Source organism: Cladosporium halotolerans, assembly GCF_011745625.1.
Source record: "Cladosporium halotolerans strain TM138-S3 chromosome Unknown Sca13, whole genome shotgun sequence".
Lineage (NCBI taxonomy): Eukaryota > Fungi > Ascomycota > Dothideomycetes > Cladosporiales > Cladosporiaceae > Cladosporium > Cladosporium halotolerans.
This window is the reverse complement of record NW_027191464.1, coordinates 426555-446111: the sequence shown is the minus strand read 5'-3', so window position 1 is coordinate 446111 and position 19557 is coordinate 426555. Positions and strand designations below refer to the sequence as shown.

General features: G+C 53.7%; 10 protein-coding genes across 10 annotated transcripts; 3 read left to right on the top strand and 7 right to left on the bottom strand.

Moving 5' to 3' along the window:
* Positions 1-152: 152 nt before the first annotated feature.
* On the bottom strand, positions 153-716 carry WHR41_04634 (uncharacterized protein; the record flags this gene model as incomplete). The annotated part of the gene is made up of 1 exon (XM_069373240.1): positions 153-716. One exon carries the CDS (start codon positions 714-716, stop codon positions 153-155), a length of 564 nt encoding a protein of 187 aa, XP_069229802.1.
* A 1580-nt stretch (positions 717-2296) lies between these two features.
* On the top strand, positions 2297-3138 carry WHR41_04633 (uncharacterized protein). The gene is made up of 3 exons (XM_069373239.1): positions 2297-2733; positions 2794-2816; positions 2872-3138. The coding sequence occupies exons 1-3, from the start codon at positions 2308-2310 to the stop codon at positions 2942-2944; spliced, it is 522 nt and encodes a 173-aa protein (XP_069229799.1). The 5' UTR covers positions 2297-2307; the 3' UTR covers positions 2945-3138.
* On the bottom strand, positions 2954-6522 carry WHR41_04632 (uncharacterized protein). Its single transcript, XM_069373238.1, has 2 exons — positions 6358-6522; positions 2954-6306 (listed from the first exon to the last, which is right to left on the bottom strand). The coding sequence occupies exons 1-2, from the start codon at positions 6388-6390 to the stop codon at positions 3145-3147; spliced, it is 3195 nt and encodes a 1064-aa protein (XP_069229800.1). The 5' UTR covers positions 6391-6522; the 3' UTR covers positions 2954-3144.
* A 401-nt stretch (positions 6523-6923) lies between these two features.
* On the bottom strand, positions 6924-7899 carry WHR41_04631 (uncharacterized protein; the record flags this gene model as incomplete). Its single annotated transcript, XM_069373237.1, has 2 exons — positions 6924-7603; positions 7653-7899. 2 exons carry the CDS (start codon positions 7897-7899, stop codon positions 6924-6926), a joined length of 927 nt encoding a protein of 308 aa, XP_069229797.1.
* Positions 7900-9153: 1254 nt separating this feature from the next.
* On the bottom strand, positions 9154-11005 carry WHR41_04630 (uncharacterized protein). Its single transcript, XM_069373236.1, has 2 exons — positions 9687-11005; positions 9154-9620 (listed from the first exon to the last, which is right to left on the bottom strand). The coding sequence occupies exons 1-2, from the start codon at positions 10836-10838 to the stop codon at positions 9270-9272; spliced, it is 1503 nt and encodes a 500-aa protein (XP_069229798.1). The 5' UTR covers positions 10839-11005; the 3' UTR covers positions 9154-9269.
* A 626-nt stretch (positions 11006-11631) lies between these two features.
* WHR41_04629 (uncharacterized protein) lies at positions 11632-13419 on the bottom strand (the record flags this gene model as incomplete). Its single annotated transcript, XM_069373235.1, has 1 exon — positions 11632-13419. The coding sequence occupies one exon, from the start codon at positions 13417-13419 to the stop codon at positions 11632-11634; it is 1788 nt and encodes a 595-aa protein (XP_069229933.1).
* A 2125-nt stretch (positions 13420-15544) lies between these two features.
* On the top strand, positions 15545-16192 carry WHR41_04628 (uncharacterized protein; the record flags this gene model as incomplete). The annotated part of the gene is made up of 1 exon (XM_069373234.1): positions 15545-16192. The coding sequence occupies one exon, from the start codon at positions 15545-15547 to the stop codon at positions 16190-16192; it is 648 nt and encodes a 215-aa protein (XP_069229932.1).
* A 366-nt stretch (positions 16193-16558) lies between these two features.
* On the top strand, positions 16559-16801 carry WHR41_04627 (uncharacterized protein; the record flags this gene model as incomplete). Its single annotated transcript, XM_069373233.1, has 1 exon — positions 16559-16801. One exon carries the CDS (start codon positions 16559-16561, stop codon positions 16799-16801), a length of 243 nt encoding a protein of 80 aa, XP_069229925.1.
* A 452-nt stretch (positions 16802-17253) lies between these two features.
* On the bottom strand, positions 17254-17708 carry nrf1 (Vacuolar transporter chaperone complex subunit 1; the record flags this gene model as incomplete). Its single annotated transcript, XM_069373232.1, has 2 exons — positions 17254-17606; positions 17675-17708. 2 exons carry the CDS (start codon positions 17706-17708, stop codon positions 17254-17256), a joined length of 387 nt encoding a protein of 128 aa, XP_069229924.1.
* Positions 17709-18773: 1065 nt separating this feature from the next.
* WHR41_04625 (uncharacterized protein) lies at positions 18774-19166 on the bottom strand (the record flags this gene model as incomplete). Its single annotated transcript, XM_069373231.1, has 1 exon — positions 18774-19166. The coding sequence occupies one exon, from the start codon at positions 19164-19166 to the stop codon at positions 18774-18776; it is 393 nt and encodes a 130-aa protein (XP_069229927.1).
* Between the last annotated feature and the right edge of the window lie 391 nt (positions 19167-19557).

Sequence of the window (19557 nt, the reverse complement as noted above, 5' to 3'; positions counted from 1 at the left end):
CATAAGAAATTACACATATATATGGTACCGTCGTCTAGCCCTTAGGGTACAGGCAATCGACGAATACATCGCCTTCGCAGGCTCGCCCCCCTCCATCGCCATCTCGAAATCCCCGTCAAAATGCCCTAAATCTCACCCAACCGCCCTTTCCCTCAAGAAGAATAAGCATCAATCCCCCGCTGGATCGCATCGTGAATATCATCCACAGCCTTCTCCCCCTCCGCCGTAAGCTCCGCATCGCCCATGAAACTCTTCGCCGTCACCGCCGCACTAAAAGTATCGTGATCATCAATCAACAGCCTCAGACTCGCCAGCACCACCGGGCCCAGCCCCGCGTCCTCGAACGCCTCCTTCTTCCCCACGATCACCTCCACGGCCGCCGGGATCGACACGGCGACCGTGTCGACGACCTTGTCGAAGATCGCGCGCGTGTCCGCCTCGCCGTACTGCGGCGCCAGGTTCGCGTCGACGAAGCCCTTCCTGTTCGCGACGTGGATGGCGCCCACGGTCGCGAGCACGGGCGTGCCGGTCACGAGCGTCGTGAGCAGGTTGCCGCCGTCGTAGGCTTCGGTCGCGGCGGTGTTGGCCAGCACGCCTTGGTGGATGTTCTCGATGTCTTGGATTATGGTCGAGGCGGGGATGGTGCGGCGGTGGAGGGAGGCGGCGAGGGTGGTGAAGGGGAGGAGGAGGGTGGTGGCCAGGGTTGGGAGGTGCATTTTTGGTGGTGGTGGTGGTGTGGTGGTGGGTTTGGGTTGGTGGGTGTTTGGTAGGTGCGTAGGAGGGATTGGAGGTTGTTGTTTGTTTGATACTTGGTTGAAGATATACGTGGGTGATGAACGGGCGTGCCTCGGTTTCTTTGAGCGATCGTCCCTCGGTCGCTGTTCTAGCTTTCGACCAATCCAACGGTAATGGTGTGGAAATGTGAGTTCTAGGTTGACAGACATATACTTTCTCGCGTATCTCGATTTCGAGAGCGATTGGTGAGAGAGAGACGAAGGGTAAGGCAGCTTCCGTCCATCACACCGCGAACGGAACTCAATGCAAGTGTATCGACATACTTCACCTCGCGTGTCAATCTGCGTGTGATAATTGGAGTTGTGACGTTCCGTGACGCACGTCATGCCTATTCACAACGGCCGCTACTATAGCTGTCAATGGTTTGAAACCTTATATGCGAAGCTCGGAGGATTAGCCGCGGTGAGCTATTGCATGAAGTTTGCCTTTTCTTTGATCGTCACACTAGCGCGAGCATGCAGATCATGTGTTCTTTTTGATCAGTTTGCGGGATGTGGCTTGGTTTAGGCGTCCTGTTTGGTAGACAGTGGAAGGCGCAAAATACGAGATACGAGTAGTCGGGAATAATGACCACCCTGCACTGCCATGCTCTCTTGGGGCAGTCGCACATGATAGCTAGCATGCTGAGGGAAATCAAGGTAACGGTTGATGATGGTAGATGGATGAGCGCGATGATGGAGGGAGGTGATGTGAAGTCTGCATGTCTCGGCACACTGCACAAGGCGCATTGAGCCGCTTCTTACAATACGCACCAATGTGTAGGTTACACCATGAACCCGCAATAGCCGATGTATGTGAAAGCACATAGCTTTCACAGCAATACTACGCGAGAACAGCTCTCAGCCCTAATGAGTAGCGGCGTCTATTTGCGCCAGTGGGAGAAGTGCGCCTTATCACGACTGACCTCACCACGAAGATACCGAGGCTCGATTTCTAGTCAACTTTCCATTGGCTGGACCAATTTTACAGTGCTGATGGTACCTGAGCCTCCCGTACCTGATGTCTCGTCTTGTCAGCCTCCCACGCCACGTCGGCCCTGACCGGGTGCGACGGGAGACCGAAACTGCTGACTTCACAGCACGAAACTGCCAGACCGGGAGGACGAGCTTTCAATCTGGCGCAATGGACACTCGGGATTGGCGGAACGACTCTCGCACGAAAAACGTCGTTTCGTCCGTAACATAAGCCGATATCGAGGTGGCCGCGATATCGGTGTGGGCGGCTTTACTCAGCTACTTTCTGTACTATCTTACACACGGTCGGCATGAGGAATATGCGCTGGATTCCGAGCGACGAACAGAATGTGGTTTCGCCACTCGACGATAGATGGCTGTGGCCACTTCTTGAGCCGAGATGTCCTCGATGCCTCGCGGTGCCGCTCGACCCGTGCAAGGACGAAGAACTTGGTGGAACAAGCAGCACACCGCGAGGATGCGGCGATATATACCTGAGCAAAAGTCCCGCAATAGCAACAGCATCACGCAAGGCCACACTGATTTTCACCGATGATCCATGGCCGCAAACCAGCGTATCAGCTCGAGCACCACCTCCACCCCTTCAACAAGCATGTCCAACCCCCAGACAACCCGCCCCAAAGTCCTCGGCATCCACCATCTCAAATTCGCCGTCTCCAACCTCTCCTTCTCCCTCGCCTGGTACTCGCGCGTCCTCGGCGCCTCGCGCATTCCATCTCTCGACCACCTTGACAGCAGCGGGACGCGGTTCGCCGTCGTTTGCGAGATGCCCGACTGGGGTGGACTATGTCTGGAATTGCGCGAGAACGCAATCAGAGCGCTGGACGACCGCAACTGGGACGCCGTCACGATGGTAGTGCGGAGCAGGAATGATCTAGCCATTTGGATGAAGTGGTTGGATTTATGTGGAACGAAGCACTCCGGGGTGTTGACGGGGATGCGGGGTTGGTTGGTTGTTTTTGAGGTGAGTTGTGGGATCTGGGATTGGTCGTTAGGAGAAGGACATGCTGACTTCGAGATGTAGGACCCGGATGGCAGGCGAATCAGGTAAGCTGGTTCTGGGTATCTTCAGGTTTTGCGATCTCTGCTTACCGCAAGTCAGAATTTATACCCAGGAAGATCACAGCGGCAGGGAGAAGCCTTCTTTCAACAAGCATTGGCTCAGTGACGTGTGACAAGATGGCTATCGGCACCGCACCTGCGGTATTCGGAAAGTCTTCAGTGTATTGGGATTCATGATCTATCAAACGCCAATAGAGAGCCGATCGCTTATTGGGTGGCTTAGACGCTCATCATGAGAATAGGAAAAGCAAAATCAAACCTACAAGGGCCTGAGCCTGTCAAGCTCCGTTGCCACCGTTTCCATGCACGCTACTTATCCAGAACTGGTGTCCATTTTCTCCGCAGCTCTGGCAGCCTTCCTCTCAGCCTTCCACGCCTCGATCTGCGCCTTCAGCTCGGTGTTGGGAATAACGTCCTCGATTTTCAGCGGCATACGGTTGAAGGGGTCATGAGGAACACTGAGTAAGTGTCCGCGAATGGTAGACCGGTCGACAGTGTTCTTGCTTGTGGGCAGGATGACAGGATCCTCCATCAGATCCGCGAGCAGAGGGTCGAGGAACTCGTCAGGGATCTCGCCGAGATCCTCTTCCTCCTCTTCCTCAGCCGCCTTGGATTCCGCTACACGGTCACCAAGCTCCTTCCAGACGCGCAACTGCTCGGGCGACATGAGAGCGGAGCGCTGAGAAATTTCTACAGCCTTGTCGAAGTTCTCGGGCTTGTAGCTGCGGCCGTCACGGGCAATAGCCTGGACAAAAGTCGGTTCGCCGGAGAGGTTGATGAAGACGGTCATGATATCCATCAGCAGCTGGCGAGGGTTCCAGCCGTACTGTTCCGGCTCTTTGACCTTCAGGTTGCTGCTCTTCGGCCCAACCATGGTCCAAAGGTTGTAGTCAAGCATGTCCGCCAATCTCTGGACGATCTCAGGCATCGTGAAGGCACCAGAGAGAGCTTCCGTGAAGAGGATGAGGGTGGCCATGGACTCGCGGGTAAGCTGCATGTAGCTTTTGGCTTTACCCTTGCTGTCCTCGAGAAGATCCACCTTCTCTTTCCTCTGCTCATCATCACTCTCTGGCCAACCTTCGAGCTCCTTCGACAAATCGTGAATCTTTGCAAAAGCACCGAGCAATTCGTCAAGGACGAAAGTTGCATCGTTGATGATCATGTTGACGAATTGCACGAAGAAGTCTGTATCGACACGGGCTTCCTTGCGGAGGTTGTCGCGGTACATGGTGTTCGGCCAGATCGCCTTGATGACCTGGAAGATTTCATAGCGGATGTTGAACTTGTCGTAAAACTGCGAAGAAAGGCCGGTGGACTCTGCTTCGATGTAGAACCTCATCAGGCCGTGGAGCAAATGCTTGTGAGCGAAAGGTGACCCCATGAGGAGGTCGCCAAGCACACCCTTCGAGTGATGATGGAAGGGCTGCACGCCGAAGAACAAAATGGTAACGAGACCGGACTTTACACCAGGGTTCTTGACATACTCGGTATTGCGCAGGAAAGTGATGCAAATCTGGATGATTTCATCGCACTGCTGAGGAGTGATGATGTGAGGGATGTTCTGGGTGATGAACTTGAAGTTGTCAACGATGTCTTCCAGGAAGTACTCAGGAAGTACAGTGAAAACGTCTGGCTGCTCCGAAGATAATGGCAAGTTGAGCTGCTCCTGGGGAACATTCTGTTTCGATGCAAGCCGCAGAAGCCATACTATAACGTAACGCATGAATTGCATCGACCGAGCCTGACTGAGGTCATCCAGCAAAACGCCGGTTGTGGCGTGAATGGTGGACCAGGTTTCGTCGATCGTCCTCTTGATGCGATTAACGTGTTCATCAAAGCGAGCCAAGTATCGAGGATCGTTGGCGTACTTATGCCTATCCGCCTCGAACGCCTGCAAGTCCTTCTCCATGCGCTTGGCTGTCTTGGACAGAGTTGACATCCGCGTTTGGGCAGCCTCGGCGCCATAGTGATGCGAGGCAACAGTCAGGAAGAAAAGTTCAGAAATGAAGTTGTTCGTACCTGCGACCTCGTGGCCATAGAAGTCGTCCGCGGTCTTCTGATCTGCATTGATCTTTGTCTCGTCGGAGATGTCAACACGGGGATTGCGACGCAGGTAGTCGATGTCGATGCGTTCAATCTTGCCGAATCGAGCATCCATGAAAGGATCGCAAAGCTGGTCAAGAATGTTGGTAACGTTGACCATAAAGCCGTCGCTGGAGACTGTCTTGAAATCTACACGCATAGCGCGCTTCTTGTGGTTCTTGTTCACACAGGTGGCAAACCAGTCCAAAATCCTGCCCCTGGGCGCAGGGCCAGCACGGATGATAGCATCGGCAATCTGGAAAAGATCGCCCTGGTGCGTTCTAAGGGTCATGCGGATCGCGTTCTGCGCATTTGCGATGAAACCTCGGTCTCTTGTCTTTGGTGCTGAGAAGTAGTTGTTCGCGACCTCCTGCTGCATCGGCGACAGGCGGAAGAATGGACCGAGTAGCGTCTTCGTTTCAATGTCTTGCGGCGCAATGTCTGCAGGCAAGAACATCGGAGATTGCGAAATCGCATCAGCGAGCTTGGGGAATCGTAAGAAGTTCCGCAGTGCATTCACGAAGACTCTCTCCTCGCCCAGCATGCTCTTCACGGATAACCTCGAGCTGAGCTCTTCCACTGCTCCAACCATGGCCTCTTTGATGCTCTCGTCCTCTTCAAACCTCGAGCTTGCCTCCGTGAGGAAATCGTAACAGATGCCAGCGTCCGACTCGGGGTCGTTCAGCATGTGATCGACAAGCGGGTTGCCAGATGGTACGCCTTCGCCGAACATTTCCGGCATCGTGATTGCGAAAACGCAATAGCTCATGCATAATCGCCTGGTTTCGCTGAGAATGGTGTGCTTCGGATCTTCGGGGCCAGAATACTTCGTTTGTCGGATAGTGCGCGAGACTCGCTTGAATGAACCCAGCAGATATTTGAAAGGTTTCCCAGCAGGCGCCTTTGATGCCGCTTCCGTAATCGCAGGCTCGACGACCTCGACATTCAAGAGCAAAGGCGCAGACTGCTCCTCCAGGTCGTCTCGCGTGCTCGCAAGGTGAATCAACGGGTGTCCCTGCAAATCCCTAAGCTCTTCCGGCTTCAGTGTCACCCTGAAGACCTGGCGCAGCATTTTATCCTGCCATGTCTCCAAGCTCTCCGGCGCCTTCTCAACTGCTGGCCTGGGTTTCTGAGAACCATCTCTTTCGCGCTTGGCTGGGGAAGCTGGGCGAGGCTGTACATTAATCTTAGGAGTGCTAGGCTTCTTCTCTTGTGTTGTAGTGTTGCCTCCATTTGCTGACGGCGTGGCCGGCTGGGGTGTCTGCTGCCCTTGTGGCGAACTGGTAGGAGGTTGGTCGGACCCGGAGGGTTCAGACTGTGTTGGTGCACCAGGTGACTGACTAGGTACTGTGCTCGCAGGCCCTCCTAATTTCGCTAGACGTTTCGCACGGATCTTGGAAGTGTCAGCATATCTAGGCGATCAGTCGCGCGAAAGGTAATATACCTTGTCCGCATCAGACATCGATGAGTCCGCCATCTTGGATTGACCTCTTTGGCAAGCGTATCGAAGCTGTAAGAGCGGGATACTCGGGATTTACACTTTGATCGAGTTAGTTGCAAGCCCCGATCCCCTAGGATTGAAAGAACGTGGCGCAGAAGGTTTGGGTGCTGAAAGGCCACAGTGTAGGTGAATGTGGTCGCTAGCGCCGCGGGCGGCTTTAACAGGCGGCGATGAGGTCAGCTAGTGAGGGACTTTGTTGCCTCAGGCATTTATCGATAACAGCGAGCCTCTGGACGGCCTTTATTGCCTGCGGCCAGAGACCGAGATTCGCCAGGCGCACACTATGAAGTGTCTTCTGGATATTCGTCACGACGCGATCTGACACAAGCAGATAATGTGAAGAAAGACCATTTGAATTCTTTGCGGGCTGCCTTCTAGGGCTCGTATTCCCATCATGCTCATCAACAATATCGAGACTCGATTACGAACACACTTATCCCTTGGACGCCTGCCTTATGTACTCGAGATTCTCGCCTCCAAGCGTTGCACCGACGAGATCACCGCAGAGGCTAGCTGTCCAGTTCGGATGCGAGACGACGGTTCCCCTCCAACTCATGTGTCTGCGACTCCGATGGAAGTTCATGTTTCTGTGGCTCTTGTGACAGTTCTTGGCCTCGTAGCTCTGGCAACATCGAAGAGGCAGGCGGCACGCCTGTGAAGTTTCCTTCCGAGGCATTTTCGTCTACTTTGTGGTCCACGGGCAATCCATCCTGATCAGCAGGATGGTTGCTCCTTCCAAACCACCCGTAGGAATGCTGTCCTTTTCTTCTGGCTATCAAGAAGAACAGCAATGCCGCAACAGAGAGCACAACGCCCACGCCTATACCTACTCCGATTCCTGCTTTTGCCCCAGTACTAAGAGCATTCGACACCTCATCCGCGGAGGGCGTAGGCGTTGGTGTGTTGTCGGAAATTGTAGACGTGGATGTAGTCGACGACCTGGGCGCAGTATCAGGTGCGCCATCGGGTGAGCTCGTGGGTTCTGAAGCTGAGGCAGAAGTCGTCGTACCGTCAGAAGGGAGAACGTAGAACAACGGAGAAGGGACATTCTTCCCCTCCTCCTGTATGTATGCGGAGAAAGTTCCGTTTGGGACGAAACGGAGAATCCACTCTCCGTCGCGACGCAGATCTTGAGATGGTATTCCGACCGGCCATGTGAGATTCGATGTCGTTTTGAGGTTGACGTTGTCTAGAAGCCCGTAAGCTGACATTCTGCACCTAATACAGGGGTTAAATACCGGCGATCGGATACTGATTGTTCGTATTATGGCCAGTCTGCACCCATAAGTCGACGAGAGATGTATCGCAAGGAGGACAGTATGTGCTGAACACCTCGCGAATGCTGGGTTCCCATCTCACAGTGAAGTTCCGACCTAGAGTGACAGCAGAAAGAGCCTGTGGGAAAGTCCAGTAGTCCTGTGCCGGTTGGCAAAGGGCTTTGCTCAGGATAATGGCACATAGCCAGAGGGCTTTCAAGGAGACCATGGATGGAGGAAATCGTGGAAGAAATTGTGAGGATATCATCTGTGCTACGGAACCACAAGTCTGGCCAGCGACATGACCCAGTCCACGAGCTGTTAGTTGGTGATGGTGTTCATAAGAGAGAAGGCTGTGGTAAGCGAGGCTGCGCATCGAAGTCCTTCAAGTTGAACGGGCGCCACGCTGCTACGTACCACACGTCTTCGAAGCTACAAAGAGCAACCGGGTAACCTTACACCAGCGCCCGAGTTACATGAGCTCGGCGTTGCCCAGCCCCAATGCTCAAAAAAGGCTGGAATGTTTTCTACGGTCTGCCTACTTATTTGATTGGGATCGCTTGGTAGCAAAGCAGCCAGAATTGGTCACCCGTCGCGCATCTTCGCTTCTGAGGGTTGCATGTCCGGTCTCGCACCTCGGACAACTGAAGGCGTATCAGAATCGAATCTGCGTGAAGCTCAAGTGGCGTATTGGGATTGACTATTCTTAGACCCTATGATATCGGAGGCTGCCCAATAGCATCAGGATTCCAGCATGCAAGCCTGACCGCGCAACGGCGAATGTGGAACGACGAGGCTCTGCACCCAGCTTCTCGCTTGCAGTGATACTCATTGCTTCTTCACCTGAAAGAAAGATTTGAGCTTCTCTTTAATTCAGCAATATGATCTCGCCTTTTTGAAGCTGACGGCTGGATCATGTCTTTGCGTACGAATGGAGAGCTGAGAAGTAGGTACCTGGGTCCGATGTTATGTGCTGCATGCTAGGCTACGATGCTGCAAGCCTTACCTTGGCTGTAGTACTGCAGAAGTATTGTTTCGCCCACCGCGATGGTAAGCTGCTTGGCAACTCCGGAGGCGCAACGCAGGCGATCTGGTTTCCGAGCCCTCATCGGTTGATGTGCTCCAGATTCGAGGCTTTAGAAACACCATTGAGCGCTCACGTTGTTCCTTTGGAATTTTCATTCGAGTTTCCTTCTTCCTCTCCATCTAAGTCCGGGACTTAAGGCGCCAGTCCAGGGATTTACTTCACTTCATCCCCTAGCATGTGAAAGGTCCGAGCTCTTCTCGTGATTTTCTTGTTTTGCAAACATAGCCAATGTCGGATATCAGCATCTTAGATTCTGGGATTCCTTGGCGCCGTTCCTTTCACGACGAGAGCCGGCACAACGAGAGCGAGATCTTGGACTACTGCGGCATAATTCGCACTATCATTCTCTGCGTGTGCGCTTTTATACCAATGCCTTAGTCATCTGTGCGAGGTAAATGATGGGTATCAACCATAATTCGCGGAATTCATGTTCTCCTAAATATCTAAACAACCTCTATATCGACTGATCAAACCAAGTTACAGAACGCTGTGAAGAAACCCTATATGCAAAATCATCTCAAAGCCCTCATCTGCACCTCCGGTACTGGCATCCTAATCCCATCTCCTTCCACACTATCAAGTCTCTCCTCCGCAGCTTCGCCACTGAGCAAAGCTCTCTGAGACTCCTCATCCCCAGGCCCCTGGCTCCCTTCATTAGCCTCCTTTGATTCGTCAACATTTTTCTGCATGGCCACAAAAATCGCCGGACCAAGGATCAGCGACGATCCGATGATGGACATCCAGCCTGGCGAATGGCCAAAAATGATTTTGTCGAAAGTCAGAGCGAAGAGCATCTGCGTGTAGGTCATGTTGGTCGCGCGGGAAGACTTCTCATAGGCGAGGCCGGCGGCGAGGAGGAATTGCTGCAGATCACTGGTAAGTACTGGCGGACACCACTGGCAGCCAACGTCATCAGAGAAAACACTTACCATGATGAAGCCGCAGATGCCCAGGAAGACCAAATAGCTCCATTCTTTCAGATCAGCCGGAAGGAGAAACCCTACGCCTGGAAGCGCGAGTTGCATGACGAAAGACACGATAGTGCACCACACAGAGAAGTAGTTTACCGATATGAGCGGGTGAGCGCGCTTTCCTATCCATCTGATCGAGGTAAATGCAATGACAGTTCCGCATACACCCAGCAGCGCTATGCTGACCGCATACAAACGTTCCTCCGGCGTGACGTTGTCAAAGTCAGACGCGTCTCCAGAAGAAGGCTTGCCTTTTGCGCCTGGCTCCGCGTCACCTGGGCCTGAAGCTGGCGGGGTCTCACCGGACTTGGAAAACAAGGATGTCGGACGGGCAATCATGACTACCCCAAGGAACGATATGAGCGTGGCGACTTGCTCCCGCCGGGTAAAGGGCTCCTTCAGCAAAACCGCACAGAGCCAGCACACCAGACCTGGCGCCAGAAAGGTCAGGACAGTGCAGTCAGCTAGAGGAAGATACTGTAAAGACGTATACATTCCCCATACGCCAAAGAAGCCCGAAAGTCCACGAGCAACCAGGAGCCAACGGACCTCTGGCTTGCCTAAACGAAAATCCGGCGTCTTCTTGTACCACATCCAAGCAGAAGCCAGGACGACGGTGATAGCCATGCGCGCGAAGAGAATCTGAAAAGGATGCAGGCCCTTGCCTTTGTTGCCTTCAACTTCCAGAAGGCGAGTCGTGACGTTCATCAAAACGCCGAACACCTGGGCCATCAGCATATACGCGATGCCTTTGTTGCGGGTCCATAGCGTTCGAAGGCGTGATCTCCAACTTTCACTCTGCTCCTCGGATCGCTCCGCTGAAGAGTGGATTTGCGAAGGCTGGCTTCTCGATCGTTGCGGTGCTAATTGCTCGTACTCGTCCGTTGAGAGGATTGATGAAGCATCCGGAGACATCGGCCTCGCCGGCCGGCTCGACGGGGCGCGAAGGTGTTTCTGCGATTGATCCGCGGCATCTTTCTTCGTGCTCTGCGATCTGCCTCTGGATCCTGATACGATGTGATATTCCGTAGGTGATGCCTGGTCTTCTGAATAGTTGGCCAATAGAGCTTTGTCAGCCGTGAGCTCCGACTTCGGCGGTGGCGTGGTCATTCTACGTTCTCAGGTTCTGGCGTGCAACTTGAGAAGCAGGTGTGGCGTCATGAATACAGGAGAATATAGAAGCTATGAAGATGCGATGGTGGTGGAAGTGCACAGGGTATACAGATACATGAGCAAAATGCACAAAATTGCCAGAGAGAGAAGGCTCTTCAGTCAGTGAAAGTCGAGCAAACCCGAAAGAAGAAGAGTCACGAACCACTCTTCCCTTTTGATCGACGAGATCTGTCTGGTGGATGGCCCCGCGCTAGGCGAAGGGCGTGCAGAGCCGAGAGCGGGCGGCTGGTATTTCATCGGCCGCACCAATAAGAAATGACATTGTATTGGCGCGCTGCGTGTCTTGGCCCAGGCGGATGCGGTATGGAGTGGGATGCCATATCATATGACTCTTGACTCAGACGCGAGATTGAAAACATGAAGAACGTTTGATGGAAGAAGCGAAGCAATCGTTTTGCGGCTCTTGATGCGCAAAGACGATCGCTGTCTTGAAGATCGGACGTCAGACGTTGATGACGACCGATCTGCAAGCCGTGGCGTCGGATCATCGGCCAACCACGTGTGCCAATATCCAATGTCTTTGGATTCATGGGAGCAATGCTTCACGCAAATTGAAGTCTGGAATTTGATGCTCAGCAATCTTAGTTTGCAGACGATTACTAATACAACACATCGAAGAAGGTTTAAGAGGCGGTATGAAATGCTGAATTCACTCCGTAAGAACTAATAGAAAACGAAAGATTATCTATGCCTCACAAACCATGGTATCATCGTCTTCTAAATCGCATCACTAATAAACAGACTGTCCGCGCACACCACCCGACTCCGCCGCGTAGTCGGTACCGGAGACATCATGGATGCCGTGCTGCGCAGTCGGCGCCGGAATAGAGTCAATGCGCTGTTCACCCTCCATACCTGCGGCGTCGGCTTTGCGAATGTTCCTCGCGCCAGGAGCCAAGTGTAATGCGTCGGCGGTGACGAGGTCCTCGCCCTGGGGCGGAACCCAGTTGGTGCTCTTTCGCGGCGACACGTGGAGGATGTACATGGTGTCGATCTCCTCCAGACTGCGGCCGCGGGTTTCGCATAGGAAGAAGTAGACAACCACTGCGCCAAGAAAGTTGCAGGCCGCGAAAACGTAGCCATAGCGATAGTCAATCGCACCGGTGATGAAGGGCGTAAAGAAGGAGATAAGGAAGTTCCATGTCCAGTTCGAGGCCGTAGCGAGACCCATGGCAGTGGCTCTGTAGCGGGTTGGGTAAAGTTCACCAACGATAGCCCAGACGATGGGGGCCCAGGTCATGGCGTAGCCGGCGATGAAAAGGCACGCGAAGGCGATCATGACTTTGCCGGGCGTGGGAGTGTTGGTTGGGTCGACTTGGTCAAGTGCAAAGTGGCCGACTGAGGCGAAGACCAGGAAGCAGCAGAACATCCAGAGGCCGCCGGTAATCAGGGCACGTCTGCGGCCAAAACGCTCGACGACGAAAGTACCGGGGATAGTCATGACGAAGTTCACAGCTCCAAGAATCATCGAGGTCTGGAACGAGTCGTCGAGACCGGTTGCAGTGAAAATTGTCGTGCCGTAATAGAAAAAGAAGTTGGCGCCGGTGAGCTGCTGCAGCGCTTGCATGGAGATACCGAGAAGGGTGCGGTACATCATGCGAGGACCGGTGAATACTTCATACCAGGGGTGCTTTCCGCCACCAGCGTTCTCGGCATCAAGCTTGGCTTGGATTTCACGAACCTCGCGGTCGACTTCCCAGTGGTTCTCCGGTACACCGTAAGACTTGGCGATAGTAGTACGCGCAGACTGGACACGACCCTTGCGGTATTCCCAACGGGGCGACTCGCGAAGGAACATAATGCCGACAGCCATAATGACCGACCAAATGAAGCCAACACCCATAGGGATGCGCCACGAAGCCGGCGTGTTGTCAGTCTTGGTGCCGTAATTGATGCAGTAGGCGATGAAAATGCCGAGAGTGATGAAGAGTTGGTAGCAAGAGACCATGCTACCACGGATCTGGCGAGGGGCAGTCTCGGACTGGTACATAGGCGTGAGGACGGAAAGAGCACCAACGCCCAATCCGGCAACCCAACGACCCAGAGCGACTTGGTACCATGTGGTCAGAGTGGTCATCTGAATGATCACACCGACGCAAAAGATGATGTTCCACCAGACAATGGCCAGCCTTCTGCCGAATGCATCTGCAATGGGGGCGCCGATGATAGCTCCAATGAGAGTACCGATAGACAGCAAACCGACAATAGTACCAGAGCGGACTTTTGAGAATGCAGGGCTACCATCAGCATTGGTTTGGTCACCGAATCGCATCAAGAAGTCTTCCATCTCCAGGAAACCGGAGATCTGACCAGTGTCGTAGCCGAAGATAAGTCCACCAATGGACACGATCATGACCATGGCGAAAATTCGGGGCGTCAGCAGCTTGACGGGACTGTGAGTGTCAATGCCGTTCTTCTCAAGCTCAGCCGACGAGTGGGTGCCACTGGCGTCGTGCGCATTGTCGCCATGATGAGGTGCAGGAGGCTCATTGCGCCTGAGCTGATTGAGCAACCCCATCTTGTCAGGGATGAGTAGAGGTGTGCTGGAGAGAGGATATGTGAAGGCTTGAAAGGGTAAGAGCAAAATTGACACATACCAGGCGGGAACCTGCACTTATAACAGAACAGCAGAGACCCTCTTTCATTCCCCATGGCCACCGTCCACAGTTCCACTTTGCTAACCCACCGTCATCCCGCTCTGGCACCCTCGTGCCTGTCCACGAGGCGTGCTTCGCGATCCGGGGAGCACCGAGCGGCGAAAACTTCGGGCGATGATGGCATGTTTGGAAGGAAAACCGGAGCGGCAGTCGTCCAGAACGCACGCGGACTGGCCGGAGCCGGTCTTAGACAGATCCACAAAGGGCGAGTCAAGCGAGAAAGCTTGGGCGATGACTTGTTGCGCCCTAGCTCTAACGGCCTCGCCTGGCGCGCGAAATCCGCGGCATCGCGGTCGGCTTGTGGAGTGGCGGAAGCGATTCGCGAATTGTAAGCATTGCGGAAGGATGATGAAGAGCGAAGATCGTGCGCCAAGGCGAGCCACAACGTCATCTCGCGCGTCTCTGGAACGTGCCGGCATGTTGAGCCGCATGGAAGGGATAGGGCTGGAAATCTCTATCACCACGTTATCCGGACTCTGCGCCCGGCTCTGGGAAAATGGTCTCCCGCCAGGTGCAAAGACTCGCTTGCACAAAGCCTGTGAGCCGTGAGAGCCGTGGCAACATCATGTGCCCGTTGGCAGGCTCCACGAAGGATGATTGCTGTCGCGGTCGAACTTCCTACCCAAGATGGTGTCGATCGATTGCTTGCTCTTGGGCGAGTACCCGACCCTCCACATGCCCGACTTTGTGTCGTGCGGTCGGAGCACCTCTCGCGGTTAGTGCTGTTAACATCACTGTCGACAAAAGCTGAACCTTCAGCTCTGAAAGAGTCTGGATGTTTAAATCAAAAGCGCAAGACGTTGGTGCCCTCTACGCATTGCGAATCATCCCCGCGGACTCCCCATGGGCGGCCGCATGGGTGCTCCAACGTCTCACGGTGTCAACTCGGCGGACGGGTTGGATGTCGCGTACGTGGAGGGAGACCTGCGGAGAACCCCATGGTCACAAGTTCGCGTCTGCGCTATGCTATCGGACCGATAGGAACTTCGTGTTTTCAATACCGCGGTGCAAGGGTGTGGAGACCCGGATGTCGTCTAAAAGGGGGCTCCCTGCTTTGACTGCAAGGTGCAGTCTGCACCATACCGTGGGACGAATACGCTTTCATCAGCGAAATTCCCTGAAATGTGAGAACGCATAACGCAGAGCCTGCGAGCGTTCAGCGTAGGAAAGTCGATCAAGTCCAGTCCCAAACGTTGTCGGATCAGATCGCTATGGAGGTCTGAATAACACCCCTGAAGAGGCCGAGGATCTGCGCGCAACTTTCCCTTGTCACGCATGTGCAAGTGAAGAAAGCCCGAAGACTGAAATCTCCGAGTTATCTGTGTCTTCCATGGTCAGATCATCACCTAGATAGTATCAGCGCTCTCTCGCAATCGCAGGTGCTCACTACTGACATCGATTGACAGCCGGATTTCTCCACCAAGTCGGCTAGCTCTCTCTGTACTCCATGGTCTACCTGTGCTTAGGAATTCCTATTGGCTATTCGAAGCGCTTCCAAGTATCAATATGTTCGATTACCACTATCTAAGTGCAAGGTCATGACAGTATGGATTTGCAGCATACCTGCACGACCGCGGTCATGCTTACACCAGCACCTTTGGAGTGGCCAGCCCCGTAGCGCCACAGTAATTCGGTCCTTATGAACAGCAAGCGCCAGAGCGGTCATGTTGCGCATGTCTTGCTGATGATTCATCCCATCAATCTCCGAAGGTAATGTTGCGCAGACGAACCTCGTTCGTCCTCGCGAAGTGGCAGCCGCAGCTGCAGCTGAGATCTCATGCACTCCGCCACAGGGCTGAGCGCAAAAACACCCCGTGTTCGTGGCCAGTGGCTGTAGATAGTGTCACGTCTGCGTTGTGAGCTTGGATTGCTCGATCTCCGCGCCTAAGAATCACTTTATCGCTGTATCAGACAGCTGGTTCGATATTCTTCTCACAGATGTTCTTCGGGGCTTGGACTGATCAGGCACCAAGTGTGTCCTATGGGATGAAACATGGGCCGCCGCGTCTTCCGAGCTCTAGCAGCAGCAGCTGTAGCGATACCGCAACCTCGAAACCGCAGCCATGTCCCAAACCAGAGTTCTGGCGCATCAGGGACATCCATGTCGACAACCGAGGAGAAGCTCTCAAATGGCTGCACCAGCAATCACAAGGACGAGCGACGTATACTCTCGCCGGTTACGACAGCTTCCGGCGGAGCCTTTGCGGAACGTTCACCACGGCCAAAGACTGCAAGCAACCAATTCCCCCTCGCCCGAGCTGGCACGTGGACAAAACGTTCATTGGCATTACACCCTTGCACGATCCGCCCGATGCCACCGTGGACTTGCTCGCAGTCACCGGCTTGGGCGGGCATGCTCTGGGATCCTTCCGAGACCAGGACAAGGGCACGACTGTGTGGCTGCGCGATTTTGCTCCGCAGGACATACCAAGAGCGCGCATCATGACCTACGGCTACGAGACGCGGGTGATTGGAAGCGAGAGTACGCAGGGCGTCGAGGCTCTCGCCCAGACCCTGTTGAGAACGCTCGCGAGCTTCCGGCAAAGGACAAAGACATCGGATCGTCCATTGGTGATCCTCGCTCACAGCCTGGGCGGTATCATAGTGAAAGAGGCCTTGGTGCAATCAGACTGAACGGCAGGGACTGACCATTCTGATCTCCACAACCTTCTCCTTTCGACTCGCGGTCTTATTCTCATGGGCGTTCCCAATTTGGGGCTGAACCACGAGTGCCTTCGGACAGTAGTCGCCGGTCGACCAAACGCGCAGTTCATCAGTGATCTCCTGCAAACAAACGGAAAGCCATCGTCGTTCCTCAACCGCTTGACACAAGACTTCGCGCGGCTGTGCAGGGCCTGGCCATGGAAAGTGATAACCTTCTACGAGACGGAGAAAAGTCCAACTTTAGAGGATACCAATCAGGTACATAATGCTTCGCGCGATCAGCTTTGCTTTACTAATTTACGTTCGAAGCAATGGGCAGGGGAAACAAATTTTCGAATGACGGGGCCGAAGGTTCTTATGGTCGACAAGGAGTCCGCAGAACGGGTCACCCACGAGTATCGCGAGCTCGATCACCATCCTTGCCCCACCGACCATCGAGGTCTTGTAAGATTCGACCATGCCGCCGACGATAGGTATCAGTCGTTGATGCGAGAGATCGAGCGCACCATGGGGCCGTTGATGTATCCAGATGCCTTGCAATTGTCAGATTCGTCAGATTCGTCACTAGACTCGGATTAGAAAACAAGAAGCTCAGATGCAAAGTCTTACGTTTGTGCGTGCGGTGACTCTCGCGGTGATCGGAAACGATCAAGAGCTTGTTGAGTGATCTCTTGACCTTACCTAGAAGTCAATTCGCGGTGCCTCGCGCATCGCCAATGCACTCCGGCGGCAGTAATGAGGCTCCGTGCTCCTGTTTCGTTATGACCAAAAAGTCGTAATAAGTGATATATCGCAAAGAGGTATTTACAAAATGTTCGCTGTCCATAGCATTCCACATAATCCACTCCTCTTGCTCCGTTGACGCCAAAGTCGCGCCGTCGCCCGGACGCTGTTTCTTGTCTTTCTCTGGTTTCGTAACATGTGCAGTTCTTCTTTTTCTCGCGAGAGCATACCCACCATGTACAAAGCCGCCTGTCCAGTGTCCTCCAGTCTATCCGAACCACTTCTCCCGCTCCTTTCAATCATCCACCTCACTTCTTGTCACCACCAGCTCCAGTTATCCTCAGCACGAAGTTGACCACAACCGCCAACAGCAGCGCAACGGCCAGCACGGTAGGACCGAAACGGTCGTCGAAGCCGCCCTGCCCTCTCATGCGAATGCTCTTCGCGCGCCAGTGGAAAGTGACGAGCGCGTAGACCATGGCGGCCAAGGCGACGAGGGTGAAGAGACCGGCGCTGATCTGGCCGACGCGGTCACCGAAGTTGAGAAGGCCGACGGCCAGGCCGCCCAGGATGACGGTGAAGTTGAGCCATGAGAGGAAGGTGCGCTCATTGGCGAAGAAGACCTTGGGCTCGACGCGGGTGGGTAGGGCGATGCGCTTGCCTGGGAGGAGGTATTTGGGTTAGAGAAGGGCTCGCGTTGAAGGGTCTTCGTGACGTTGAAGGGCTTACCCGGGGCGGTTTGAAGCAGAGGTTGGCTAGACATGGTGTTTGTTATGGAGCTGTTGTAGCTTCGCTGCGGCTCTCGTCTCGTTTCTGTGCGGATTTTCTGCTTTCAAAGACCACCTCGTGAATCGAGCGTCATCCAATGGCAGGTATTTCTTTTTAGACAAGCTTCTTCAGCAGGGAATGGCGGGAGTCTTCAAGCGACAAGGAAGAAATGCACCTGCAGCTTCCCAATGCCAGCCCCACTGGTATCAGCGTCGGCTGGCGGCTGGGCCCTCACACGTGCCGTCGGCCAAAGCCTGCAATTGGTCGGCTCTACGGGAGCTAGCCGCAGCTATTGACTTACTTTAATTCTTTATTTCAAGTCCGCGTCCGCACGCGACTCCACCATACAAAGATATATCCTGTCTCGAAGGCGAGGACGGGAAAGACCAGCTGCCGAGTCTTGTTCAGTCAAGTCAGCACTCATTTTCTGAGCGCGAGACCACCAAACTCCAGCATTACCAGTTAAGTCCACGAAATGGCGACATCTGAGCTATGGACCAACATCTGTCCACTTCAACTCCCAGGTAGGAGCACGTGAAGCTATCACTTATCAGTACAGGCCATTCTTAATTCGCCTACGCGCCGTGCAATATGAAATAACAGAGACTGCGAAACGCCAGGTTGATATCATGAGTATGGAGTTCTTTGCTGCGACGCACTACGGCCGATTCCATCTGGGCTGGCTAGAGACTATACATGACACAGGTGTATCCACAAGTGTATCTGGTCATGCATTCCGCCTGTTCTCGTTTTGCCAATCACGAGCTGTCATCTTTGCTAAGCCCAACGCCATCATCTCGTAGCGGTTGCCATTCAGGAAGCTGTTATGCAACGACCTTTGCGTGAAGTTGGAGGCCGCCTAGCCAGAGTTTATCATCGTTAATCAGGCCATCTCTCCTCTGGTGGACCCGTGTTATCTCATGATCGGTATGTGCAGCTGCACATCGAGATGGCCAGGGCTCTTGCGTCTTGATTCGAGAGATGCTCTGTGTGGACATTGATGATTTTGCAGTCAGAGTGTCACCGCTTTTACGAGTTCACGAACAAGTCCCGGGCTCATTCACTTCACGATACCATCTGCTAGCAGCTTCTCCACGGTCTCTTCGACCCACTTTCGGCAGCGACGCACCGGTTTCGACGGATCAAGCACCCTGCCTCGGAGATTCATCTGCTTTCTTGGAACAGGAGTTGCCTCACAGATCGCCTCGAAGTCTGGCATTCTGTTATCCTCGACAGTTCCGATAAGAATCTGGCTTCCCTGGACGAACGACGTCGATTCCCCGAATGGCTTGGAGTCTCTGGCTTCATATTTCATCCCTTCTTGAATGCTTCCTATAACATGGTACAGCCTGCCGCTACCGGTGACGTTTCTTTCCGAACTTTGCACGACGAATATGGCGACGTGGTTGCCGCGCCAGCCGAGATATTCGATGGTGTAGACTTTGAACTGCATATCAAATACGTGTGGTTGGTCTCCGCTGTGGATTTTGCTCTTCTCCGTGGCATCTTTAGGCTGCTTAAACACTACACCGTCAATCTATTCATCTTCGTATCCGTCTGTCAGTGGGGGCCAGGCAAACATCTGTGTACAAAAGGCTCTTACTCCTCACAAGCGTGGTGGTTTTGACTGCATTGCAAATCTAGATCATTGACCATGGATTAAGTCTTTGAGTTCAATCAAAACAAATTGACAATCTCTATCAACAACCCAAACTCATCATTGCTGGACAAAGATGCATGTTCAAATTCTGCTGTTTCTTCTCTGCCCATGGGGATCTTCGGGCTTCGCTTGGTATCCACATCTTGTGCTGTCTTTCATACAAGTTTGTGGGACCACAAACGAG

Coding starts and splice junctions, on each gene's coding strand:
- WHR41_04630 (XM_069373236.1), bottom strand. CDS start 10,838: ATGACCACGCCACCGCCGAAGTCGGAGCTCACGGCTGACAAAGCTCTA. Junction 9,621..9,686: donor GCATCTGCGGCTTCATCATG/GTAAGTGTTTTC, acceptor AGTGATCTGCAG/CAATTCCTCCTCGCCGCCGG.
- WHR41_04633 (XM_069373239.1), top strand. CDS start 2,308: ATGGCCGCAAACCAGCGTATCAGCTCGAGCACCACCTCCACCCCTTCA. Junction 2,734..2,793: donor GTTGGTTGGTTGTTTTTGAG/GTGAGTTGTGGG, acceptor TTCGAGATGTAG/GACCCGGATGGCAGGCGAAT. Junction 2,817..2,871: donor CCGGATGGCAGGCGAATCAG/GTAAGCTGGTTC, acceptor ACCGCAAGTCAG/AATTTATACCCAGGAAGATC.
- WHR41_04632 (XM_069373238.1), bottom strand. CDS start 6,390: ATGGCGGACTCATCGATGTCTGATGCGGACAAG. Junction 6,307..6,357: donor CGATGTCTGATGCGGACAAG/GTATATTACCTT, acceptor GACACTTCCAAG/ATCCGTGCGAAACGTCTAGC.